The sequence below is a fragment of the Zingiber officinale genome, chromosome 3A (genome assembly GCF_018446385.1).
Source record: "Zingiber officinale cultivar Zhangliang chromosome 3A, Zo_v1.1, whole genome shotgun sequence".
NCBI classification, from domain to species: Eukaryota; Viridiplantae; Streptophyta; class Magnoliopsida; order Zingiberales; family Zingiberaceae; genus Zingiber; species Zingiber officinale.
Window position 1 is genome coordinate 89,084,402 of NC_055990.1, and position 25,843 is coordinate 89,110,244.

The 25,843-nt window shown below is 37.2% G+C and overlaps 1 protein-coding gene across 1 annotated transcript; it reads right to left on the reverse strand.

Annotated features, from left to right (window-relative positions):
* Positions 1-1,276: 1,276 nt before the first annotated feature.
* LOC122050508 (3-oxoacyl-[acyl-carrier-protein] reductase, chloroplastic-like) lies at positions 1,277-4,942 on the reverse strand. Its single transcript, XM_042611403.1, has 7 exons — positions 4,865-4,942; positions 4,413-4,493; positions 4,250-4,332; positions 4,009-4,120; positions 2,297-2,390; positions 1,421-1,516; positions 1,277-1,335 (listed from the first exon to the last, which is right to left on the reverse strand). The coding sequence occupies exons 1-7, from the start codon at positions 4,940-4,942 to the stop codon at positions 1,277-1,279; spliced, it is 603 nt and encodes a 200-aa protein (XP_042467337.1).
* Positions 4,943-25,843: the final 20,901 nt, after the last annotated feature.

Consider the following 25,843-nt stretch of genomic DNA (forward strand, 5'->3'; position numbering starts at 1 on the left):
AAGCTATCTTACCGCAGGTGAGTGAGCAACTTACCTTCGTTTCCTTAACTCACAGCCAAAGGAGAAACCTCCTAGTGCTTCTAGGGTTCGGGTGAGCTCCCAATCCCGGCTCTTCTTCGTGCTCCAAACTTCCTTCTTGATGAGAGGAGCCCGATGGTACGAAGACTCCACGGAGAGGGGTGCTCGTCGGAGAAGCCCTAGCTTCCTCGGCTTCGTTTTCGCCGGGAAGAGTCGCGCCGTCGAACTCGAGAGAAGGGGAGAGAAAGGTTTCGGTCACGGGATAATTAATCCCTAACTTATCCCTCTTTTATAACCTAAAGTTTATGGCTTAAGACTATTTCGCTCCTTATCTAATCACGAAATACTCGCGGAAGAGTTGGTTGGCTACGGTTTTGACCAAGTCAAGGGTTGCGGTTTCGAATCCTCAGCCGCGCACTTTTCGTTTCGATTTATTTTCAATGTTCCTAACTATACCTTATATAAATTTGTTCTCACATCTAATTAACAAATCGAGCATGGCACGGTTGGTCGTGCCGAGTTTTGCTTGGGCCGAGGAGCTCGGTTCGAAACCCAGCTTCTTCAACTTATTTTCCTTGCTATTATTCTCCATTACCATTTTCTACATCATATACATCTTATCTCATATATTATAAACAAAAGTTGTTTAGCTCAGTTGGTTGGCTGACTTATGTTAAGACTCGGGTCAAGCCCGAGGTCTTGGGTTCAAAACCCAACTTCAACATTTTTCTTTCTTCTTCTTTTTTTTAAACTTCTTCCTCTTGGTAAAAATACCAAACGAACTCCAAAAATTGCATAAAAATACTCTATAAATTCCTAAAAATCTCTAGAATTTTTCTAAAACATTTCTAGATTTTAATAAGGTCTTTTAGAACTCTAAATCATGAAATTTGGGGTGTTACAAAAGGTAAGAAAAGAAGCCAAAAAATTCACATGTTGACAACATATTTCCAATACTATCACCTATTTCCTGGCATCTATTAATTTCTGCTCCCTTGATTTTCCTCAAAGGACTGTGTAGGAATCCCATGACCAGCATGAGGAGACAAAGACATGTTCTGCATATGATCCTTAAACAATCTACACTCAATCTTGATTGGAGAATAAAAGAAGGAAAACATATAAAACACAGTTTACGTTTTAAAGAATTCATAAGATGGTGATGTCTTAAAGTTTGATTGGTGCATCAGCAAGTTGGATAAAATGTTTTAAAGTCTACAAACAGATAAGCTAGAAACCTGGTCTAATCACTGTAGGATCAATAAATTAGAAGCAGCTTGACATCTACATTTGGCAAATTCAAGAAGGCAATAACCACTGAAAAAAGAGATTAAATTAATTGAGAATCTTAACTTGTAAAAAACCATATAGGACCACACTATATTGTAGGAGAGAGACTCACCTGCTGCCATAATATTTTTTCTTAATGGAGTCCATGCTGTAGTACGTTCAGAGGGGAAGCCCTTCATAGCAAGAAAAAGACATGAAGGATAGCTTTCTTCAAACAAAATGAAAGCATAATAGCACACTAGCTCCAAATTGGAAAAGAAAAAGAAATATTTGTTTACATGGAGCCCATGAGAGCACTAGGCTCTATTGGGATCTAATGCAGTTGAGCAAATAGAACAGAAAAAAAAATATGCAGTGAAATGATAGAATTTTCTAAGTGAATCTAGCCTAATTTAGGAACTGACAGCGACTAAATAAATGATTTTGATGCAGAAAAGAAAGACAATATGCCAAAACATGTATTAGTGAAAGATTAATGTTGCCGACCAGAAAAAAGAAGTATTTAGATGAAGTTCCGGAAGGATTCATATAAATGATTGTTGCTGAAAGGAGGAATCTTCTGGTAACCACAAGAGAGATTATAGCACAAGATTTGTTTCACATTAACACTAATTTATTGAAAGGTTCATTAAACATGAGATTGAAAAGGAACATGAATTCTTCTAGAAAAAATAATGCTCCAGCTCAAAGGAGGCGCAAAATGTGGGCTAGAGAGCACCTAGAACCTTGGCCTGCATATTCCTTGACCTCTTAGATATAACTACAATCTTGGTAAAAATTAAACAGAATCAAAGCAAAAGGAATAATATTTATCCAACTCCAAGAGATTAATAGAAGTGAACTGATAAAAGTTAAGACGATATGATAGTTCGATACTTGTGAAGGTGATAGTTCATTTTTAAAATCTAGCAAGTGTATTTTCGATACTTGTGAAGGCGATATGATAGTTCGGTATATCCAAGGAATGAATATTTCAAAACATACATACCCATTGGAATAGTTTCCAAAATCTTTTTCTCGATATCTTCTCCTAGTTTAGCTGTCATATCAGATGCAATGAACCCCGGCACAATAGCATTCACCTGTTAATTATCACCAAGTTAGAATTCACCTATTAAATATCACCAATTTAGAATGCACCTGATAATTACAACAAACATAATTCAGCATGCAACTTTACAAAGTTGTGGATTTTGTATTGGCTACTTCAAGTTTCATAACACATATTTCCATACAAAGTTTTTGAACTTTCATTTGCAAATATGTGTTTTATTAGAATTTGGAATACTAAATCATTTTAAACATTTTTCCAAAAAATTCTATCAGTTCCATTGTGATTAAGGTTAATCATTTTTTATATTTGACAAAGGATTAAGTTATCGATTTGTATTTTATGTTGGTGCATCAAGTGTGCAGTTTAGTCATGCTGATTGGATTTGGTAACTCGACTCAAAGATAGATATCTCCAAATCAAGTGCAATCAAGTATAAGCAACATGCGGTGAGTGGACTCAAGGGCAAATGACCCAGATCGAGAGGACTCAAGGGTAGGTGATTTTGATCAAGGATGTGTTCAAAGGACTAAGGACAGGTAACCCAGATCAAGGAGGAGTTGAATATGTGAACCTATCTGAATTATGATTATATGAATGTAAATGTTGAATTTATTTAAGGTAGTGATGAGTTTTTAAAATGGTTCTAATAAATTATTCTAATAAATTATCAAAACTAAATATTATAATTATTGTTCTAATAAAATATTGTACAATGTCGGACAACAAGTAATGTATCCTAAGTCATTGTGTCAGTCATGTTGATAAGTATCACGCCGTATTGAAATTCAAAAATTTTGGACACACTACAAAATACTTCAAGCTAAATTAATAATGTTTGTTATCCTTTTGTACCTTGTATTCATATAATACAATGTCAATTCTGTACATGGACACAAAGTTAGAAGTTACGGACACAGATCAAAGTTAGGTATATAGTTATCTTCTCTTCTTTTTTATCTCCTTCCTCTCTAACTCTACACCAACACCACATGATGAAACAAGAAATTGTATCATTTCAGTCAAAGTCTAAAACTTTAGCACGATTCCAAATTCTGAGCCTTGATATTATCACACATGCATATTTGCTACTAACCTTAATTTGACTTATGTTTTATCGAAAACTTCATGCCATCTATTCATCCCATCCACCTAAATCATCAATGTTCCAACAATTTTGGCACCATTATTTCCAGAATTTAGGTATACCAAACACTTGATTGGTCTAGGTAGTATTTGAACCAAAGGGAACATTGATCTTAGCTAATGCTAAGGATCAACAAAATAAAAGAACAATCACATCAAATGATTTCCCATTTTTTCTTTATCTAGAAATCACAAACTGAGAAATCTTTTTCTATCCATTTCCTCCAAATTATTTTCTAGCTCTTCTGGTAGCATTTTCCCTTCCTTGTAATAATCAATTTTAATGATAGGGTTTAATTAGAAGCAACATTTTGACAACTCAATAACAAGATTTACTTCTGGAAATCCACAATGTCTATGCTAATAACAAATGAATAATCATAAATATGGTTTTTACCAAGCCAACTGCTCATATAGATATAAATCCTTCAGGTTAAATACTATATTGAATGACTTAGCTAATTGGTAACCAACTGCTAAAAATATATATATGAAGAGAATACCTTTTTCTTCTTCATCATAATTTTTGTTTCTGCCTGCAGGAGAAATGCCATCATGGTGAAATAAGTATTCATCATAAAAGATTGCAAGATAATAAGATATGAAAATGCATGCCTGTGTGCAAAGGTAGACACCAGTAAGATTCAGGTCAATGACTTCCTTCCATTGTGATTTTTTCATTCTCATCAATAGTGTGTCTCGTGTAATACCTGAAAATATTTAGTCTTTGTTAGCTTACATTACAACAAGACAAGATAAACATAAGTATAATTCCAGACAACTGCATTGTTAACTAAAATGTCAACTGATCCCCAAGCATCTACTGCCTAAAAAAATTGCACATGCAATAAAATAAGTCAAAGATGAAATTGTAAGAAGCCAGATCTATGCAATCTTCATTACTAACAGTTTTGACCATGGATTCCACATCCTCTTCTTTTGAAACATCTCCTCCATAAGTGAGAGCCTGACCTCCTGAAGCCTCAATCTACATAAATTATTTTAAGTTAACTCCTTGTCTAAGATTTGCCAACATAGAAAATAATGCAAACTAACAAACTGATATCATTTTTTAGAAAATGCCATAAAACTAGGTCACTTGAAGGTTTATGAAGATTGTATTTAGGCAAGAGCTTAATGACTGTATAGCTGCCCTTAATCACAGAAAGAAGTGATGCATCCACATAAAACACCATCATCCATAAAGTAGAAAAAAATCTAGCACAACAAAGACAAAAAAAAAAAATAAAGTCAAACTTCAGAAAGAATAAGCTAGATCCGATGGCACTAAAAGGAAGGGAGACCCTGAGGTCGTGAATGAACTAGCAGAAATGGAACCAAAGAGTTCATGTTTCTTACCCATTTGACCTCCTTCCGTATCTCCTTCCGGTAGGCATCGGTGGGGTTCATCACCTTTCCCCCTTTGGTTGTCTCCATCTTGCCTCCCTCCGCCGCTATTACTTTGAGATCCAACGACAACAAAACCCTAGAAAGTAAGACCAACTCGTCACCTCTCTTTTCTTGAAATGAGAAGAAGGGCTCCTCTTCTCACCCAAAGGGAGGAGGTGGAGGAGATGCGGTGTGGTTGGACGGAGCAGCAGGGGCGTCGTGCGTCGATCCCGATCGGGAGAGGAAGGGGAGTCAATCTAGGAAGGGGAAGAGGGAGATGAGGCTGAGAGAGATGGCTGGACAACCGGCGGAGAGGAGAGTGGTGGTGGCATCGCGACGGTATAAGGTGGTGGAGGTAGCAGACGATGGAGTGGGTTTGGTGTGGACGACACGATATAGGTTTAGGTTTAGAGGGAAAAGTGAAGTGTTGCAAATTTTGGCTAAGTATTGGTGGGAAAAATAAATTATTTTATTTTATCATAGACATCGGGTTTTAAAAACCGCTATTAAAATCGGTGTCTATTAACGAAAAAAAAGGCGCTTATAGACATCACCTAAAAAATCAATGTCTATGAGCGAAAATATGCGCTCATAGACACTGATTTTTGGAAAAACCGGTGTAAAATACTCAAATACATCGGTTTTTGCTTAAAACTGTTGTTGTTCCATCGATGTCTATGAGGGTTTTTCTTGTAGTGAAAGGAACAAACCGTTGAAGTAGTCGTAGTGTAATTAAGTATTAGTTTTTCTTAACTAATAAATTACACTGATACACTCCAAGTGTATTGAGTAGGGCCATTTTAGGTAAGTTCTTTTTGTACTGACTTTAAAAAGAACTAGACCTTAGTTATAATGGAAGTGTGTGCTCTTAATCCTAATATAATAACAAACACATATATTTAGTATTTATTTCTTTGACTTATCAATGGGTGAGATTTAGCTCGATAAATCAATAAGCCCGATAAGTTGGGAAATGATATTACTTATAGTGTGTGTTGTTGATTATAGAAGGAAACTGTGTCCTAGTAATCTAGGTTGAGAATGACCTCAAGAGGAGCTCATAAGGATTGTCATGTTAAACCCTGTAGGTGGACCTAGTCCATAAGGATTGCTAAAATTATTTCTAGCAAAATCTTTTCCATTAGAAGATTTTGATAAATTAAAGCTAGAAAATGACAATTTGAAAATAGAAGTAGAAAATTTGCAAAACCATACATTTTCAAAATTCTCAACTTCGAATTTTAGAAATTATAAAGAACTATATTGGAAATATAAATATCACAATGGACAAATTAGAAAAATTACAAAAAAAATTGTTCCTAAAAAATTCTTAATTAATCCAGTTGGTTGGAACCTATATTGGGTTTCTAAGTCTTGTTTAACTTGAACTTCAATTGGACTTAGCGCTTTCAGCGAGAAAAGTAGATGTTTAATTTCTTCATGAGGCTTTGTCTAGAAGTGGTTGATGATCCAATAACCAAGAAGTCCTAGTGTCTCGCCACATCCTAGAAGTCAAATATTGAAATAAAATGTTTAATTGACTAATTGATAGAGCATTAAAATTGGAATTAGATAATGTTTTGAATAGTTACTCAATTTATTTTTTGGAAAATTCATAAATATTTCTATGCAAATAAGTTTCACTTAGACATTTTGTTTCCATTTTTGTTAATCTATTTAACATAAAGTTTTTAATTTATTTTATAAACTTTGCTTTACCAAAATGTATTTTATATGCTGCACAAAATTATTTTTTAGAATTTTTTTTCTTAAAGTTGTTGCATTTTTAGTGCTATCAAAATGATTTTCAATATTTTCAAAATCTTGATAAAAATTATTTGAAAATCAGAATTTTATAAAAGTAACCCTTAGAATTTTTTTTTGGTACCCTATTTTTTGTGTGATCAAAGGGAGAGAAGTGTTAGTTAGAGCCCTAGAGCCAATCATAAGATGATTGTTATATGAACTCGATGTATCATATTCCTATATATTAATAAAGGAATTTCTTTATGATTATTATACTTACTTGTATTGGTGTCAAATAACTAAGTATAATAGCGCCCTTGAGTTGAAGGTTCTTATCTATATCAATCGATTAGTTGAATCGATAGTGAGATGATATAGAGAACACTACTCATAATCATTCCTAGTCAAGTATTAACATTCAGGGACAATGTTAATGTGATGAGACTAGCATCTAGTTCAACTCGATGACTTGATCTCACAAGTCATGGATATAGAGATATCAAGTTGATACATGGGTATGCATTGGAGAATGTATACTGAATGACCCGCCATGAGAAAGTATCATGGATCATTATACTTTCTCATGTGACTATTAGTATGACTATCAGTCCTTGGACCTAAAGTCACCATAGTTCCCTACATAAGGAGTTACATACTTTGGCTTTGTCAAACGTCACCCGTAACTGGGTGGACTATAAAGAAGATTACTGGGTATGTAACAAATTATGTGGTGGGATGTGAGTGATGCAGATGGGATCTATCCCTCCGATATGACAGGAGTGACATCATCATTCTTGATAGAGTGAGACCACTAAGTGCATGGCCATGCCAAAATGAGTCAATATGAGATATTGAGCTCATTTGTTTAGAGTGAGTCTACTTGGAGTTCAAGATATAGATTGATTAGAGGATGACATGGTCTATTCCTCAATTTAATCAATCTAGATGTCAAGGATAGAAGGACATTATCATATATTGTGAAGGGTCACAATTAGTAGTCACAAGGTGATGTTGGATCTCAACATTCTTGTAACTTGGGTAGTAATGATGTGTTGCTAGATACCACTCTTTACTTATGCTTCTAAATGGGTTTAGGAGCATTGCCATCGTTACAAGAACCTATAGGGTCACACACAAAGGGCAATTAGATGGAGAATGAGTTCATATGATGAACCAAGAGGATTAGGTTCATATGATGAACCAAATTGGATTAAGAGTAATCCAAATTAGACTAATTGAGTTGGACTCAATTTGATTCATGTATTGAATGAGTCTAATTTAGATTATGACTCATTAAATCAATTTAGTTTAATAAATAGAGATTCATTAAATCAAATTGGCTTGTATCAATGGTTAGATTTGATCAACTATGGGAGAATTTAAGTTAAGTTTGACTTGACTTGAGAGGGAAGATGAAGAGTCAAGTTTGACTTGACCTTGGCTTGACCAAATGCCATGTCATTGTGACTTGGCATAGGGACGACCAATGATGATGTGCCACATCATCAAGGCAACTTCATGGTATGCCACCTCATGAAGTAAACCAAGAGTCTTGACGCTTGAGATTCCATGGAGGTTACAAACCTCCTTGAAGTGGCCGACCACTTTTAGTGATGGAATGAATTGATTTTCATTCAAGGCATCATCTTCTTCCTTCCTCTCTTCCTCTCTTCTCTCCCTCTCCTCCTTGGCCGAGACTCCTTGGGGTGCTAGAACACTCTAAGGTTTCCTCTCCATCTCTTGTTCGTGTGGATACTTCTAGAGGTGTGTATACTTGAACACACTTGAGATCCGACGGACCTTGGACGAGCGGGATTTACGAAGGGCTTCGCTTCAAAGGTATATCCCTTTTTCATGTAGATCTAAGGTAGATCTAGGATAAAAAACATGTACATGTAAAATTTTATATATCTTCGCAAGGATCCGTGGCAAGACTTCGGGGTTTCCGTAATGCAAAAAAATGATTTTTGCGTCCCGAAAGTCCCAATAGTGGTATCAGCGCCACATGCGAAGCATGTACTTGTTTTGTTTTGTATTTTATTGAAAAATATTAAATCTGTAAGTTTCTGTAAATTTTCTATTTTTATGTATTTTATGAGTATTTTTCTCGTAGAGGCGAAGCAACAAGTGTTTGGACACTTGTAGGCTTCGACTACCAAGAAAAACCTTCTGAATCGGCAAGGTCTCGCCCAAATTATTTTGGGACAGTGGCTCAAGGCACTGTAAGATTGTAAATAGACACTCGTGTGACTCATTTCGCGAGAAGGGGCACCACCCCTAACCCCGCAAGGGGCACTATCAAGCGATCGCGCCCGAAAATCGCTAAACTGGACCGTCGGGAAGTTGCGACTCATAAAATCGTAAAATTAGTAGTAAAATTATAGAAATTTATGGAAAATACCTAATTTAGAATTATGTATGATTTTGTGATGGTCATGGCCCAAAAGACTCAATATGATTGGTAATTCTATGTTGTAATTCATAATATGGCCTGCGTGCCATTTTTGGATTGTGCGTGTTGTATTTGATATGAGACCTGCGTGTCGTGCCTCCTCTATTTTAATATTACCGATGTAAAATAGTTTTAGACTCGAATTTAACTCATGTTTTACCTTTTTGTAATGTATAAAATGAAGCGGTGGAAGGTCCACTCGAGAAGGAACGACGAGGAGGGTGCGAGCAACACATGGTGGTCAAAGGGAGGAGCTTGAAGAAGCTGTTGACCCTAGGTGGATAGCCCGATCTTCTCATTGGCTTGAGAAGATCATAGTAGGGCCATGACCTAATCAAAATTTAATTAATTGCTTGTGTATGTGATGCATGATAATGTAGAGTAATTAATTAGTGTCATGATGCATATAAGATACGAATCCACGATTAGATTAGATCTAAATCAACTCAACTCGAAATGCCTACCAAGTTTTGATACCCATCACTACCTCGATCACATGTTATTATTGAATCTGCCAAAGCAGAGCAACACATATTATCTTGGTAGGGTGCGGAGGGACAATTTTGGTCCAGCTTATCAAGGCTTGGGTGAGTACAAACTCAATTAGATTGAGTATAACTAGTTAACTCAATTGGATCGAGTATAACTATAGGCATTTTTCCAACGGTTGCATGATAGGATAAAAATCACATTTATACTAAATCTTGAGTGATTTAGCCAAAGCTAACTCAAGTTTTATTGTAAATGAGATTTTTGATCCTATAAACAAGAGTTGCATAGTGATGTAATTGATAAATTCGTTATCTACCGATCATACTATGTCTTGGGCGATTTAGCCAAAGCTAACTCAAGGCGTAGTATGATGTGGATCTTGTCCCGCAAGAATTATAGTTAATCGGTTAGAATCTAGTAAGTGTGGTTTGACCACATCCATTACTTGATTCTACAAAAATTTTATAATTCAGTGGGAGCGTCATTTAATTAAAGGCCTAATTAAATGATTAGTGGAATATGATATTTATTTTCTACATTTTTCTGTTGTAGATTGCCATGTTGACAAACACGAACACCTTCTCTCTACGTTCTGTCCTTGATAAGGACAAGTTCAATGGAGCTAATTTCCTGGACTGGTACAGGAATATGAGAATCGTTCTCACACAAGAATGAAAACTGTACGTCTTGGAGCAGCTCATTCCCGAGGCACCTCCTGCCACTGCCACGTGAGCTGACCGAGATGCTTATAAGAAGCATCAAGATGATGCATTAGATGTGTCATGCCTCATGCTCGCGACCATGAACTCTGAGATTCAGAAGCAACACGAGTTGATGGGTGCTTATGATATGGTTGAACATCTTCATCAACTATATCAAGGACAAGCAAGGCATGAGAGATTCGAGATCTCCAAGGCACTGTTTCAGTGCAAGATGCAAGATGGGACTCCCGTAGGTCCATATGTTCTCAAGATGATTGGGTACATAGAAAACCTACAGAGGTTGGGATTCCCACTTGGCCAAGGGCTGGCCACCGACTTAATCTTGCAATCCTTGCCAGAGAGCTACAGTCAATTTGTCATGAAATACAACATGAACGAAATTGACAAGCCACTGCCTGAACTACTAAGCATGTTACGAACTGCTGAGCTTATCCTTAAGAAGGTGAAGCCTAACTCCATTTTGATGGTGCAAAGGCATAAAGGCAAGGGCAAGCCTAAAGGTAAGGGAAAGTCCCAAGCCAATGGCAAACACAAGGCACTGAAACTCAAAGGAGAGGTTGCCAAGGATGGTACTTGCTTCCACTGTGGTCAGACCGGGCATTGGAAGAGGAACTGCAAAGTTTACCTAGAAGATCTTAAGAAGAAGCGAAGTGAGACTTCTACTTTAGGTATATATATTATAGAAGTCAATCTATCTATTTCTGCATCATGGGTATTAGATACCGGATGTGATTCTCACATTTGTACTAATGTGGATGCACTGAAAAATAGCAGGGCATTGACGAAGGGCGAGGTGGACCTACGAGTAGGCAATGGAGCACGGGTTGCTGTTGTTGCTGTAGGGACTTACTTTCTATCTCTGCCCTCTAGGCTTGTACTAGAATTAGATGAATGTTGTTATGTGCCTGCTCATACTAAGAACATAATTTCAGTTTCTTGTTTGGACAAGAAAGGCTTTTCGTTTATCATAAAGAACAAATGTTGTTCCATCTATTTAAACGATATGTTCTATTGTAGTGCACCTCTGATGAATGGACTCTATATTCTAAACTTAGAGAATTCCATCTATAACATAAATACCAAAATGTTCAAATCAAATAAAATGAACCAAACCTATCTCTGGCATTGTCGCTTAGGTCATATAAATGACAAATGCTTATCCCAGCTCCATAAAGATGGTTTGCTGGACCCATTTGATTTTGAATCATATGAGACATACGAGTCATGCCTATTGGGCAAGATGACCAAGACTTCCTTTAGTGGACACAGCGAAAGAGCGTCTGACTTGCTAGGACTTATACATAGTGATGTATGTGGCCCTTTCAATGTCGTTGCCAGAGGTAGTTATAGGTACTTCATTACCTTTACTGATAACTTCAGTATATATGGTTATGTGTATTTGATGACACATAAGTCAAAATCCTTTGAAAAGTTCAAAGCATGAAGTACAAAACTAGTTTGGCAAGAGTATTAAGATACTTCGATTAGATCAAGGTGGAGAATACCTTAGCCATGAGTTTCATGACTATCTAGCTGAGTGTGGGATTCTATTCCAACTCACTCCTCCTGGAACACCACAGTGGAATGGTGTATCCGAAAGGAGGAATCGTACTCTATTAGATATGGTGCGATCTATGATGAGTCACACAGATCTTCATATATCTCTTTTGGGCTATGCTCTAGACACAGCAGCCTTCATACTTAACCGTGTTCCATCCAAGGGTGTGATAAAGACACCATATAAGATATGGACTGGGAGAGATGCCCAAGTGTCTTTTATGAGGATTTGGGGTTGTGAGGCTTACGTTCGACGTCAAGTCTCAGACAAACTGGGACCCAAATCCGATAAGTCCTATTTTATAGGACATCCCAAGGAAACGAAGGGATATTACTTCTACATTCCCAGTCAACACTGTTGGATTTTTCGGGCCGTGAAAATCGCTTTTCACATCACGGAAACCCCGAAACCCCCAGCCACGGATCCGTACGAAGTAAAAACTTTCGAAAGCATACGAGTACGAGTTTACAAAAACCTAGATCTACTCTAGATCTACAAAGAATAAGAGCTTATACCTTCGATGCGTGTCCTTTTCGTATCCTGCTCGTCCAAGGAGATGCCGGATCTCAAGTTGTCAAAGTAGACAACTCTCTATGCGTATCTACACGAACAACTCAATGGAGGGAGAACCTTTGAGTGTGCTAGCACTCCAAGAAGGTCTCGGCAATGGAGAGGAGAGGGAGAGAAGAATTGGAGCAAGGAAGAAGATGGAAGTTACTTACCAAAATGAAAACTCCTTAGAACCATAAGTGGCCGGCCAAAAATAAAGCATTTAAACCTCCATGGGATACCAAGAGTCACAACTCTTGGTCTCCCTCATGAGGTGGCATACACATATGCTAGTCTTGATGATGTGGAGCATCATCATTGGCCCACTCAATGCCAACTCACCAATGAGGTGGCATAAAGTCAAGTCAAACTTGACTCTTCATCTTCCTCTCAAGTCAAGTCAAACTTGACTTAATCTCTCTCATGGTTGATCTAATCCAACCATTTAATTCAAGACAATTTAATATAATGAATCTAATTCATTTAATTAAATTGATTCAATGAGTCATAATCTAAATTAGACTCATTGAACACATGAATCAACTTGAGTCCAACTCAATTAGCCCAATTAGGATTACTCTTAATCCAATTTGATTCATCAAATGAATCTAATCCTCTTGGTTCATCATATGAACCCTAAACCCATTTAGGAGCATAAGTAATGAGCGGTATCTAGCAACACATCATTACAACCCAAGTTACAAGAATGTCAAGATCCAACATCACATTGTGACTATTAATTGTGGCTCCTCACAATATATGACAAGTGTCCTTCTATCCTAGACATCTAGATTGATCAATGTGAGGCATAGACCGTGTCATCCTCTAATCAATCTAAATCTTGAACTCCAAGTAGACTCACTAAATCAAATGAGCTCAATATCTCATATTGACTCATTTGGGCATAGCCATGCACTTCGTGGTCTCACTCTATCAAGAATATCGATGTCTCTCCCATTATATAGGAGGGATACATCCCATCTACATCACTCACATCCCTCTGCATAATTCGTTACATACCCAGTAATCTCCTTTATAGTCCACCCTGTTACGGGTGACGTTTGACGAAACCAAAGTACATAATTCCTTATGTAGGGAACTATGGTGACTTTAGGTCTAAGGACTAGTAGTCATACTAATAGCCACATGAGAAAGTATATGATACTCATATAATTATCCATGATACTTTCTCATGGCGGGTCTTTCAGTATACATTCTTCAATGCATACCCATGTGTCAACTTGATATCTCTATATCCTTGACTTGTGAGATCAAGTCATCGAGTTGACCTACATGCTAGTCTGATTACATTAACATTATCCCTGAATGCTAATACTCGACTAGGAATGATTAAGAGTAGTGTTCCCTATATCATCTTACTATCGGTTCAACTAATCGATTGATATAGGTGAGAACCGTCTACTCAAGGACGCTATTATACTTAGTTTATTTGGCACCAATACAAGTAAGTATAATAACCAAAACGCATGCCTTTATTTATATAAGAATATGATACAACAAGTACATAATACAATCATCAAATGATTGACTCTAGGGCTCTAACTAACAAACACAAAGTAGTTGTGGCTAAGACTGGGGTATTTCTAGAAAGGGACTTTGTTTCTAGAAAAACTAATGGGAGTACGTTCAATCTTGAAGAAGTTCAAGATATAGAGTATAGCACTGAAGCCTTGATGGAAGTTAAACTGGAACCACAAAGTGTTGTGGATGATGAGATTGTTCCTCAAGGAGTTGTGGAACAATAACCAGTTCAAGTAGACATACCTCTTCGCAGATCTGATAGGGTACGTCGTCAGCCTGAGAGATACTCTTTTCTCTTGTCTGACCATGATGACGTTATGCTCGTTGAGAATGAGCCTACCTCCTATCAAGAAGCTGTGATGAGATTAGATTATGAGAAATGGCTAGAAGCCATGAGATTCGAGATGGAATCCATATACACCAACTAAGTATGGACTTTGGTTGATCCACCTGAAGGCGTCAAACTCATTGGGTGTAAGTGGGTCTTTAAGAGAAAGACTGACATGGATGGACTTATTTACAAAGGTCGTTTGGTAGCTAAAGGTTTCAAGCAAATTCATGGTATTGACTATGATGAAACCTTTTCTCCAATAGCGATGTTTAACTCCATTCGGATCATGCTTGCTATTGCAGCATACCACGATTATGAGATATGGCAGATGGATGTCAAAACCATTTTTCTGAATGGAAACTTGCTCGAGGATGTGTACATGACACAACCTGAGGGTTTTGTAGATCCACAGCATACTGGCAGAGTATGCAAGTTGCATAAGTCTATTAATGGACTAAAGCAAGCTTCTTAGAGCTGGAATCTTCGATTCGATGATGTAATCAAACAGTTTGATTTCATCAAAAATGAAGATGAACCCTGTGTCTACAAGAAGGTTGTTGGGAACACAGTTGTCTTCCATGTATTGTATGTGGATGACATACTACTCATTGGGAATGACATTCCTTTGTTGTAGTTTATCAAGACTTGGCTAGGGAATTGTTTCTCAATGAAGGACTTAGGTGAAGCAGCCTGCATTCTAGGTATAAAGATCTATAGAGATAGATCTAGGAGATTGCTTGCCCTAAGTCAGAGTACATATATTGACAAGGTATTACTATGATTTACCATGCATAATTCCAAGAAAGGTTTTCTGCCGATGTCACATGGAATGAGTCTTTCGAAGACTCAAAGTCCCTCTTCTAGAGAGGAGAGAGACCGCATGGATAAGATCTCTTATGCTTCAGCCATAGGATCTATCATGTACGCCATGCTATGCAGTCATCCTGATGTTTCGTATACTTTGAGCATGACGAGCAGATACCAGTCAGATCCAGGTGTGTGTCACTGGTTAGCAGTCAAGAATATTCTTAAGTACTTGAGAAGGACTAAAGAATATTTCTTGATATATGGAGGCGATGATGAGCTAGCTGTAATGGGTTATAGTGATGTCAGCTTCTAAATTGACCAGGATGATTATAGATCGCAGTCTGGGTTCGTGTTTTGCTTGAATGGTGGTGCTATGAGCTGTAAGAGGTCGAAGCAGGACACAGTTGCTGATTGTACAACAGAGGCCGACTATATTGCTGCATCAGAAAGAGCAAAGGAGGTAGTTTGGATCCGCAAGTTCATTACTGAGCTTGGGGTGGTTCCTAGCATTGCAGATCCTATTGAGCTCTATTGTGACAACAATAGAGCAATTGCGCAGGCTAAGGAACCTCGCTCACACCAGCGGACCTAATACATACTATGCCGCTTCCATCTCATTCGAGAGATCATCGATAGAGAAGATGTGAAGATTTCCAGAGTACCCATAGACGCTAATGTCGCTGATCCCTTGACCAAGGCTTTGGCACAGAGAAAGCATGATGGTTACACTAGGTCATTGGGTATTAGACCCTACACTGATTGACACTAGTGCTAGTGAGAGATTGTTAGTTAGAGCCCTAGAGTCAATCATATTATGATTTTTGTATGGACTCGATGTATTATATTCCTATATATTAATAAAGGCATTTCTTTATGGTTATTATACTTACTTGTATTAGTGCTAAATAACTTAGTATAATAGCGTCCTTGAGTATAAGGTCCTTATATATATCAATCGATTAGTTGAATGGATAGTGAGATGATATAGAGAACAATACTCTTAATCATTCCTAGTAAAGTATTAACATTCAGGGACAATGTTAATACGACGAGACTAGCATATAGGTCAACTCGATGACTTGATCTCACAAGTCATGGATATAGAGATATCAAGTTGACACATGGGTATACATTGGAGAATGTATACTGAATGATCCACCATGAGAAAGAATCATGGATCGTTATATGAGTGTCATATACTTTCTCATGTGACTATTAGTATGACTATCAGTCCTTGGACCTGAAGTCAACATGGTTCCCTACATAAGGAGTTACATACTTTGACTTCGTCAAACGTCACCCGTAACTGGGTGGACTATAAAGGCGATTACTGGGTATGTAACAAATAATGCGGAGGGATGTGAGTGATGTAGATGGGATCTATCCCTCCTATATGACGAGAGTGACATCATCATTCTTGATAGAGTGAGACCACTAAGTGCATGACCATTCCCAAATGAGTCAATATGAGATATTGAGCTCATTTGTTTAGAGTAAGTCTACTTGGAGTTCAAGATATAGATTGATTAGAGGATGACACGGTCTATGCCTCAATTTAATCAATCTAGATGTCAAGGATAGAAGGACATTATCATATATTGTGAAGGGTTACAATTAGTAGTCCCTAGGTGATGTCGGATCTCAACATTCTTGTAACTTGGGTAGTAATGATGTGTTGCTAGATACCGCTCATTACTTATGCTTCTAAATGGGTCTAGGAGCATTGCCAACGTTACAAGAACCTATAGGGTCACACACAAAGGGCAATTAGATGGAGAATGAGTTCATATGATGAACCAAGAGAATTAGGTTGATATGATGAACTAAATTGTTTTAAAAGTAATCCAAATTAGACTAATTGAGTTGGACTCAATTTGATTCATGTATTGAATGAGTCTAATTTAGATTATGATTCATTAAATCAATTTAGTTTAATGAATAGAGATTCATTAAATCAAATTGGATTGAATTAATGGTTAGATTTGATCAACCATGGGAGAATTTAAGTTATGTTTGACTTGACTTGAGAGGGAAGATGAAGAGTCAAGTTTAACTTGACCTTGACTTGACCAAATGCCATGTCATTGTGACTTGGCATAGGGCCAGCCAATGATGATGTGACACATCATTAAGGCAACTTCATGATATGCCACCCATGAGGGAAACCAAGAGTCTTGACTCATGAGATTCCATGGAGTTTACAAACCTCATTGAAGTGGTCGACCACTTTTAGTGATGGAATGAATTGATTTTCATTCAAGGAATCATCTTCTTCCTTCCTCTCTTCCTCTCTTCCTCTCTTCTCTCCCTCTCCTCCTTGGCCGAGACTCCTTGGGGTGCTAGCACACTCTAAGGTTTCCTCTCCATCTCTTGTTCATGTGGATACTTCTAGAGGTGTGTACACTTGAACACACTTGAGATCCGACGGACCTTGGACGAGCGAAATTTACGAAGGCTTCGCTTCAAAGGTATATCCCTTTTTCATGTAGATCTAAGGTAGATCTAGGATAACAAACATGTACATGTAAAATTTTATATATCGTCGCACGGATCCATGGCAAGACTTCGGGGTTTCCGCAACGTAAAAAAAGCGGTTTTTGCGGCCCGAAAGTCCTAACAGTGGTATCAGAGCCACATACGAAGCATGTACTTGTTTCATTTTGTATTTTTATGAAAAATATCAGATCTGTAAGTTTCTATAAATTTTCTATTTTTATGTATTTTATGAGTATTTTTCTCGTAGAGGCGAAGCAATAAGTGTTTGGACACTTGTAGGCTTCGACTACCAAGAGAAACCTTCTGAATTGGCAAGGTCTTGCCCAAATTGTTTTGGGACAGCAGCTCAAGGCATTGTAAGATCGTAAATGGACACTCGTGTGACTCATTTCATGAAAAGGGGTGCCGCCCCTAACCCCGCAAGGGGCACTGTCTACCAATCGTACCTGAAAATCGCTTAACGAGACCGCCGGGATGTTGCGGCTCATTAAATCATAAAATTAGTAGTAAAATTATAAAAATTTATGAAAAATACATAATTTAGAATTATGTATGATTTTGTGATGGTCATGGCCCAAAAGATCCAATATGATTGGCAATTCTGTGTTGTAATTCATAATATGGTCTGCGTGCCATTTTTGGATTGTGTATGTTGTGTTTGATATGCGACCTGCGTTTCGTGCCTCCTTTATTTTAATATTCTTGTTGTAAAATAGTTTTAGACTCGAATGTAACTCGAGTTTCACCTTTTTGTAATGTACAAAATGAAGTAGTGGAAGGTCCACTCGAGAAGGAACTATGAGGAGGGTGCGAGCAACACATGGTGGTCAAAGGGAGGAGTTTGAAGAAGCTGTTGACCCTAGGTTGACCGTCTGATCTTCTCATTGGCTTAAGAAGATCGTAGTAGGGCCATGACCTAATCAAAATTTAATTAATTTCTTGTGTATGTGATGCATTATATTGTAGAGTAATTAATTAGTGCCACGATGCATATAAGATACGAATCAACGATTAGATTAGATCTAAATCAACTCAACTCGAAATGCCTACCAAGTTTTGATACCCATCACTACCTCGATCACATGTTGTTGTTGAATCTGTCAAAGCAGAGCAATGCATATTATCTTGGTAGGGTGCAGAGGGACAATCTTGGTCCCGCCTATCAAGGCTTGGGTGAGTACAAACACAATTAGATTGAGTATAACTAGTTAACTCAATTGGATCGGGTATAACTATAGACATTTTTCCAACGGTTGGACGATAGGATAAAAATCACATTTATACTAAACCTAACTCAAGTTTTAATGTAAATGAGATTTACAAGCTCTCTTTCCTAAAGTAGGAGTTAAAAAAGGAAAGTTTTAAAAATTAAAACAATGTTTTAAAATTTAAAACTTGTCTTATAAAATTTTCTTTTTTAACATGATGATAGAAAATTCAATTTTAAAATTTATCTTCCCTTTTTTTTCTTGAACCATGAGGATGGTTAAAAAAGGAAAGTTTTAAAACTTTTAAAACTCTCTATTAAAACATGTGGCCAAATTCAAATAAGGAAAGTTTTTAAAATTAAAATGTCTCTTTTAAAACTTATAGTTTTTTTACAAAGAGAAGATTTTAAAAATTCAAAAGCATCCCTCCTTGTTTGAATATTGTGGTCGGCCCCTTCATGCTTGGTCACCAAGCAAAGGGCCGGGCCCTATAGAAGAGGATGTGGCCGGCCCTGTTGGAGTGTATACTGAAAGCCTAAGTTTTTGTAAACATTTGTTTTGAATAAAGAATCACATTTGGTCATATTATCTATATTTGTTTGTAGTTGTTCAATTAATTTATATTGTAGATAACATAGTATGTGGTGTCACATGCAGAAGATAATGTTATCAGTACCTTATAAATTATAAACAGTAGCTCACGACCAAAATGGAAAGGAACAAACCATTAGAAGGTCGTAGTGTAATTAGGTATTAGTTTATCTTGACAATATAATTACACTAGTACACTCAGAGTATATTGAGTAGGGTCATTTGAGGCCGTTTCTTTTATACTGACTTTATAAAGAAACAAAGACCTCAGTTATTATGGAAGTGTGTGCTCTTAATCCTAATATAATAATAAGCACATATATTTGATGTTTAGTTCTTTAATTTATCAATGGGTGAGATTTAGTTCGATGAATCAATAAACCCGATAAGTTGGGAAATGATATCACTTATAGTGTGTGTTGTTGATTATAAAAGGAAACTGTGTCCTAGAGATACTAGGTTGATAATGTCCCCAAGAGGAGCTCATAAGGATTGTCATGTTAAACCCTGCAGGTGGACTTAGTCCGACATGACGATAAGGTTGAGTGGTACTACTCTTGGACTAAGATATTAATTAAATGAGTTGTCAGTAACTCACTTAATTAGTGGACATTCGATATCTTAAACACAGGGAGACTAACACACTCTTAATAAGAAGGAGCCCAAAAATGTAATTTGGGATTGGTACGGTAGTTCAATAATAGTTCTCTAGTGGAATAAATTATTATTGATAAAATTAAGTTGTGTGTTCGGGGCGAAGACGGGATGCTTAATTTTATCGGGAGACCAAAACCAATTCCTCCTCTCGGTCCCTATTGTAGCCTCTTATTTATATAATACTATACCCACCTATACCCACCTTCTATACCCACCTAAAGGGGGCCGGCCAAGCTAGCTTGGAATCAAGCTAGGGCCGGCCTAAGCATGGTTTAGGGTGGCCAGCCCTAGCTTGAACTCAAGCTAGAGGGGGTCGGCCATAATTAAATTAAAAAAGAATTTTAATTTTAATTTTAATTTTTATTATGTGGAAGATATAATTTATTAAAGAGAATTAAAATTAAAATATCTCTCTTAAAAGGATCTACAAAAGATTAAAGAAAGAGATTAGATCTCTTTCCTTATTTGTAGATTGGAAAGATATTTTATTTTCTCTTTAAAAATTATTCACATGTTGAAAAATTAAAATTATAGAAATTTCTTTTTATCAACCATGAAGGGATTTTTTGAATAGAAATTTTATTTTTAAAATTTTCGAAAACAAATTAGGAAGTTTTAATTTGTTGATTGAAACTTGTCTAATTTACCTCTCTATGATGTGGCCGGCCATTAAGAGTTTAATTGGGAAATTTTATTTTATTTTTCTCAATTAAATCATGTCAAGGAAATTAAGGAAATTTATTGTAATTAAATTTCCTAATTTACCAAGGCTAAGGAATATAAAAGAAGGGGTGGGGGTGCCTTCATTGAGGACTACCTCTATTATTTTTCCTCCTTCTCTTATTCCTTGGTGTGGTCGGCCAACATCCTCTCCCTCTCTTCCTCTTTGTGGTGGCCAAAACATCCCTCTTGCTTGGAGCTCTTGTGGTGGCCGGATACTACTTGGAGAAGAAGAAGAAGAAGGAGAGAAAGCTTGAATCCCTTGGAGCTTGGTTGGTGTTTTTCTTCTTCCTTGGTGAAGATCTCTTGTGTTGGCCGAACCTAGCTAGGAGGAGAAGAAGGTTCATTGGTGGTTTCTCATCTCGGAAGATCGTTGCCCCCACAACGTCCGAGGTTAGAAGAGGAATACGGTAGAAGATCAAGAGGTCTTTCTAAAAGGTATAACTAGTAATTTTTCTTTCCGCATCATACTAGTTATTTTTGGAAATAATATCAAATACAAGAGGCTTACGATTCTAGTATTTCGAATATGTTTTTTCGATGTTGTGTTTTTTTGTTTTATTTTTCCTTGTGATTTGATTGTTCCTTTCGGTTAACCTAAAGTTATTTTAGGAAATTAAATATTAGCTTTCCATAAAAGGTTTTGTCTAGTCGGTGGTGGTTCCTCCCATATCCAAGAAGGTCATGTGCCTCGCCACGTCAGTACTGGGAACCAATTATGGAAATTAATGTTTAATGGAATTAATAACTTAAGGTGATTTGGATCGAACGTGTTAAGTTCCGCAGGAGATCCAAGTCTAAACCTAAAAGAACAAATAGATTAAGTTTTGGATCAAACGTGTTAAGTTCCGCAGGCGATCCAAAATTTAATTTAAAAGAACACATGGTAGCTAGGAAAAGGTTCAGACCTTTGTACAAAATTTTTGTACAGTGGAACCTCTAGGTTTTCCGAGTAGCAACCAACAATTGGTATCAGAGCTAGGGTTTTGCCTCTGTGTATTTGGTATTAGTTTAATTATGCACATGTCATACATAATTTAGGCAGGATAATAGTAGGACGTGCTAACTTTGTGGATGCAGGATCCAACTGTTATGGCTTATAGTTTTATGTGTGTGATTGGACCCTTAGACATGTCAAGGGCATTTATATGTGTGTGCATGATTGTATTATAAAATACAGCAGGAGCTGTATTTAGTTTTATTAGGATATTAATTTTGATCTAGATACATGTACATTCCTTTTATGGAATATAGGATCAAAAATGTAAAATTCTATTTTTGTCGCGGATCAAATCTTGCAAAGCGTGGAACCTTCTGAGGACTAGAGGCGCAGCGGAACAAGGAGCAAGATGGATGCGACAGCTAGACCCGGTAGTGGTGGCCAAATATGGCAGCAGCTTGGGATGACAACACACGGAGGACAACTATAGATAAAAGCCATAATAGTTGAAAATTAGATTTTCTATTTATTGCTTTTATATTGTGCTGTGTGTGTTGGGTTTTTCGGGCGACACACACGCGTCGCGGAAACCCCGAAAGCCCCTAGCCATGGATCCGTGCGAAGAAAATTTATGAAAAACTTACAAGTACGAGTTTACTATCTAGATCTACACTTAGATCTACATGTTTAGAAATTTACCCTTGTAGCGAAGCCCTTCGCGTTCCCGCTCGTCCAAACGGTGCCGGATCTCGAGAGTGTCAAAATAGACACTCCTCTAGAAGTATCCACACGAACTAATTAGGTGGAGATGACCAAAAACTAAGGTGTGCTAGCACCTATGTGATTCAGCCAAGGAAGGAGGAGAGGGAGAGCTTGAGAGGAAGAAGATGCAATAATCATCACATGAACGAAAATGAATCCATTTTCATTCAAATTGTGGCCGGCCACATTTCCCAAATGTAACCCCCTCATTAATGCATTAATTTGTCATCAAAGAGGGAATGTAACCTCCATGAGGTGGCACTCACTAGTAACTCCCATGAGGTGGCAACCATGATGATGTGGAATAACATCATTGGTCCATATCAATGCCAACTCACCAATGAGGTGGCATAAAGTCAAGTCAAACTTGACTTTTAATCTTCCTCTCAAGTCAAGTCAAACTTGACCAAATATCTTCCATGGTTGATCGAATCCAATCATTTGATTCTAGCCAACTTAATATAATGAATCTAATTCATTTAATTAAATTGATTCAATGAGTCAAAATCTAAATTAGACTCATTGAACACATGAATCAACTTGAGTCGAACTCAAGTTAGACCAATTAGGATTACTCTTAATCCAATTCGATTCATCAAATGAATCTAATCCTCTTGGTTCATCATATGAACCTAATCTCCATCTAATTGTCCTAAGTGTGTGACCCTATAGGTTCTTGTAACGTTGGCAATGCCCTAAACCCATTTAGGAGCATAAGTAATGAGCGGTATCTAGCAACACATCATTACTACCCAAGTTACAAGAAATGTCGAGATCCAACATCACCTTGTGACTACTAATTGTGACTCCTCACAATATATGACAAGTGTCCTTCTATCCTAGACATCTAGATTGATCAATGTGAGGCATAGACCGTGTCATCCTCTGATCAATCTAAATCCTGAACTCCAAGTAGACTCACTAAATCAAATGAGCTCAATATCTCATATTGACTCATTTGGGCATGGTCATGCATTTCGTGGTCTCACTCTATCAGGAATACCGATGTCTCTCCCGTCATATAGGAGGGATAGATCCCATCTACATCACTCACATCCCTCTGCATAATTCGTTACATGCCCAGTAATCGCCTTTATAGTCCACCCAGTTACGGGTGACGTTTGACGAAACTAAAGTACATAACTCCTTATGTAGGGATCTATGGTGACTTCAGGTCTAAGGACTAGTAGTCATACTAATAGCCACATGAGAAAGTATATGACACTCATATAACGATCCATGATACTTTCTCATGGCAGGTCATTCAGTATACATTCTCTAATGCATACCCATGTGTCAACTTGATATCTCTATATCCATGACTTGTGAGATCAAGTCATCGAGTTGACCTGCATGCTAGTCTTATTGCATTAACATTGTCCCTGAATGCTAATACTCGACTAGGAATGATTAAGAGTAGTGTTCCCTATATAATCTCACTATCGGTTCAACTAACCGATTGATATAGGTGAGAACCATCTACTCAAGGACATTATTATACTTAGTTTATTTGGCACCAATACAAGTAAGTATAATAACCAAAATCCAAATGCCTTTATTTATATAGAATATGATACAATAAGTCCAAAATACAATCATCAAATGATTGGCTCTAGGGCTCTAGCTAACAGTGTGTGCATGTTAGTATACATGTTTAGTAGGCTAGCATAGTTAAAATTCCTCATTTATAAATAACTAAGTGGGAGAGGGATTTTTAAGTAAATCCCATGGTCTCCATTACTGGTTTGTAAGTGATGCAAACATGCTTGCGCGTTGGCTCTGAGTGCCTTCCTCCATATCAGATGAGCTTGTTTGTGGATCACTAGAACAGACTTCCATTTCGGATGATTATAGGAAGTTAATTAAGAGAGTGTGATTATCGGAAGGGGCATAATCTTATTAATGGACTTAGTGTCAAGTAATGGTATACACTTAGACACATCTAATAGTATCCTCCCCATCGGAGTCACTGCTATTATTTGTGTGACCAAAAGATACCAACTATTAATATTATTGTCAAAAAGTTAGGTTGACAAGATAATATAATTAATGGGTTAAACCCTCCTTTTACAAATGCTGATTTTGTATACGTCCACACTATCGTGGCATACAATATTCACGGTGTTTTGAGGTGTTGGTTAATTTAAAATAGTATTGTTTGAGGAATCAATATTATTCTAAATTTAGAGTTTTGACCAAAAGTTATTTGTGATTCTTAGGATGACTTTCAACCCATTGTCCATCATACTTCAACAGAATAGACTTACTGGACCTAATTACATAGATTGGAAAAGGAACCTGGACATTGTCCTTACTGCTGAAAGCTATAAATTTGTACTGAATGAGCCTTGCCCTGAAGCACCAACTTATGAATCTACCCAAGAGGAGATTGAATATCATAGGAAATGGGTAAAAGCAGATGAGATGGCGCAGTGTTACATTTTGGCTTCAATGTCAAATGTATTGCAACATCAGCATCAAGATCTACCAACAGCTTATGATATTATGAACAATCTCAAGGAACTCTTTGGTCATCAGGATACGACTTCTAGACAAGAAGCCATGAGAAAGATAATGACAGCCACCATGCAAGAGGGTACTCCTGTGAGGGATCATATCCTAAAGATGATGGCTTATCTGAACGAGATACAAATCCTTGGAGGAGAAATTGATGGGGAAACCCAGATCGATATGATCCTCCAAACACTACCTAGAAGTTTTGAGCAGTTCCGCCTGAATTACAATATGAACAAAAGGGTATATTCATTGGCGGAACTACTGACAGAACTTCAGGCAGCGAAAGGATTGTTTCGTCACAACTCTCATATTCACTATGTTGAAAATGGTTCTACTTCTAAGCCGAAAGGAAAGAAGAAGAAGAAACAAGTTGGTTCAGCAAAGAAAGTGAATAAAACCCGGAGTACAGGATTTAAAGCTAGAGTGAAGAAGCCGAAGGGCAAGTGCTTCATCTGCAAGCAGTCAGGGCATTGGAAGGCGGACTGTCCTCGTAGGAATCAGAACAACAAAGGTATATCTCATGCTCTAGTTGTTGAAACATGTTTAGCGGTGTTATCTACCAACACCTGGTGTGTAGATACAGGAGCCACTGATCATGTCTGTAATTTCTTGTAGGGGTTCTAGGAAACCTGACGACTATCTGAAGGAGAGATTACCGTCTACATGGGCAATGCTACTAAGGTGGCAGCTGTTGCAGTGGGAGACGTCTACTTATCTTTTAGTAGAAATAAAAATTTGGTTTTAAGAAATTGTCTTTATGTACCCAGTTTTAGAAAGAATTTAATTTCAGTTTCTAAACTGTTTTTAGATGGATATTCAGTTTCCTTTAGTAACGATGTAGTTATTAAGAGAAATAAAG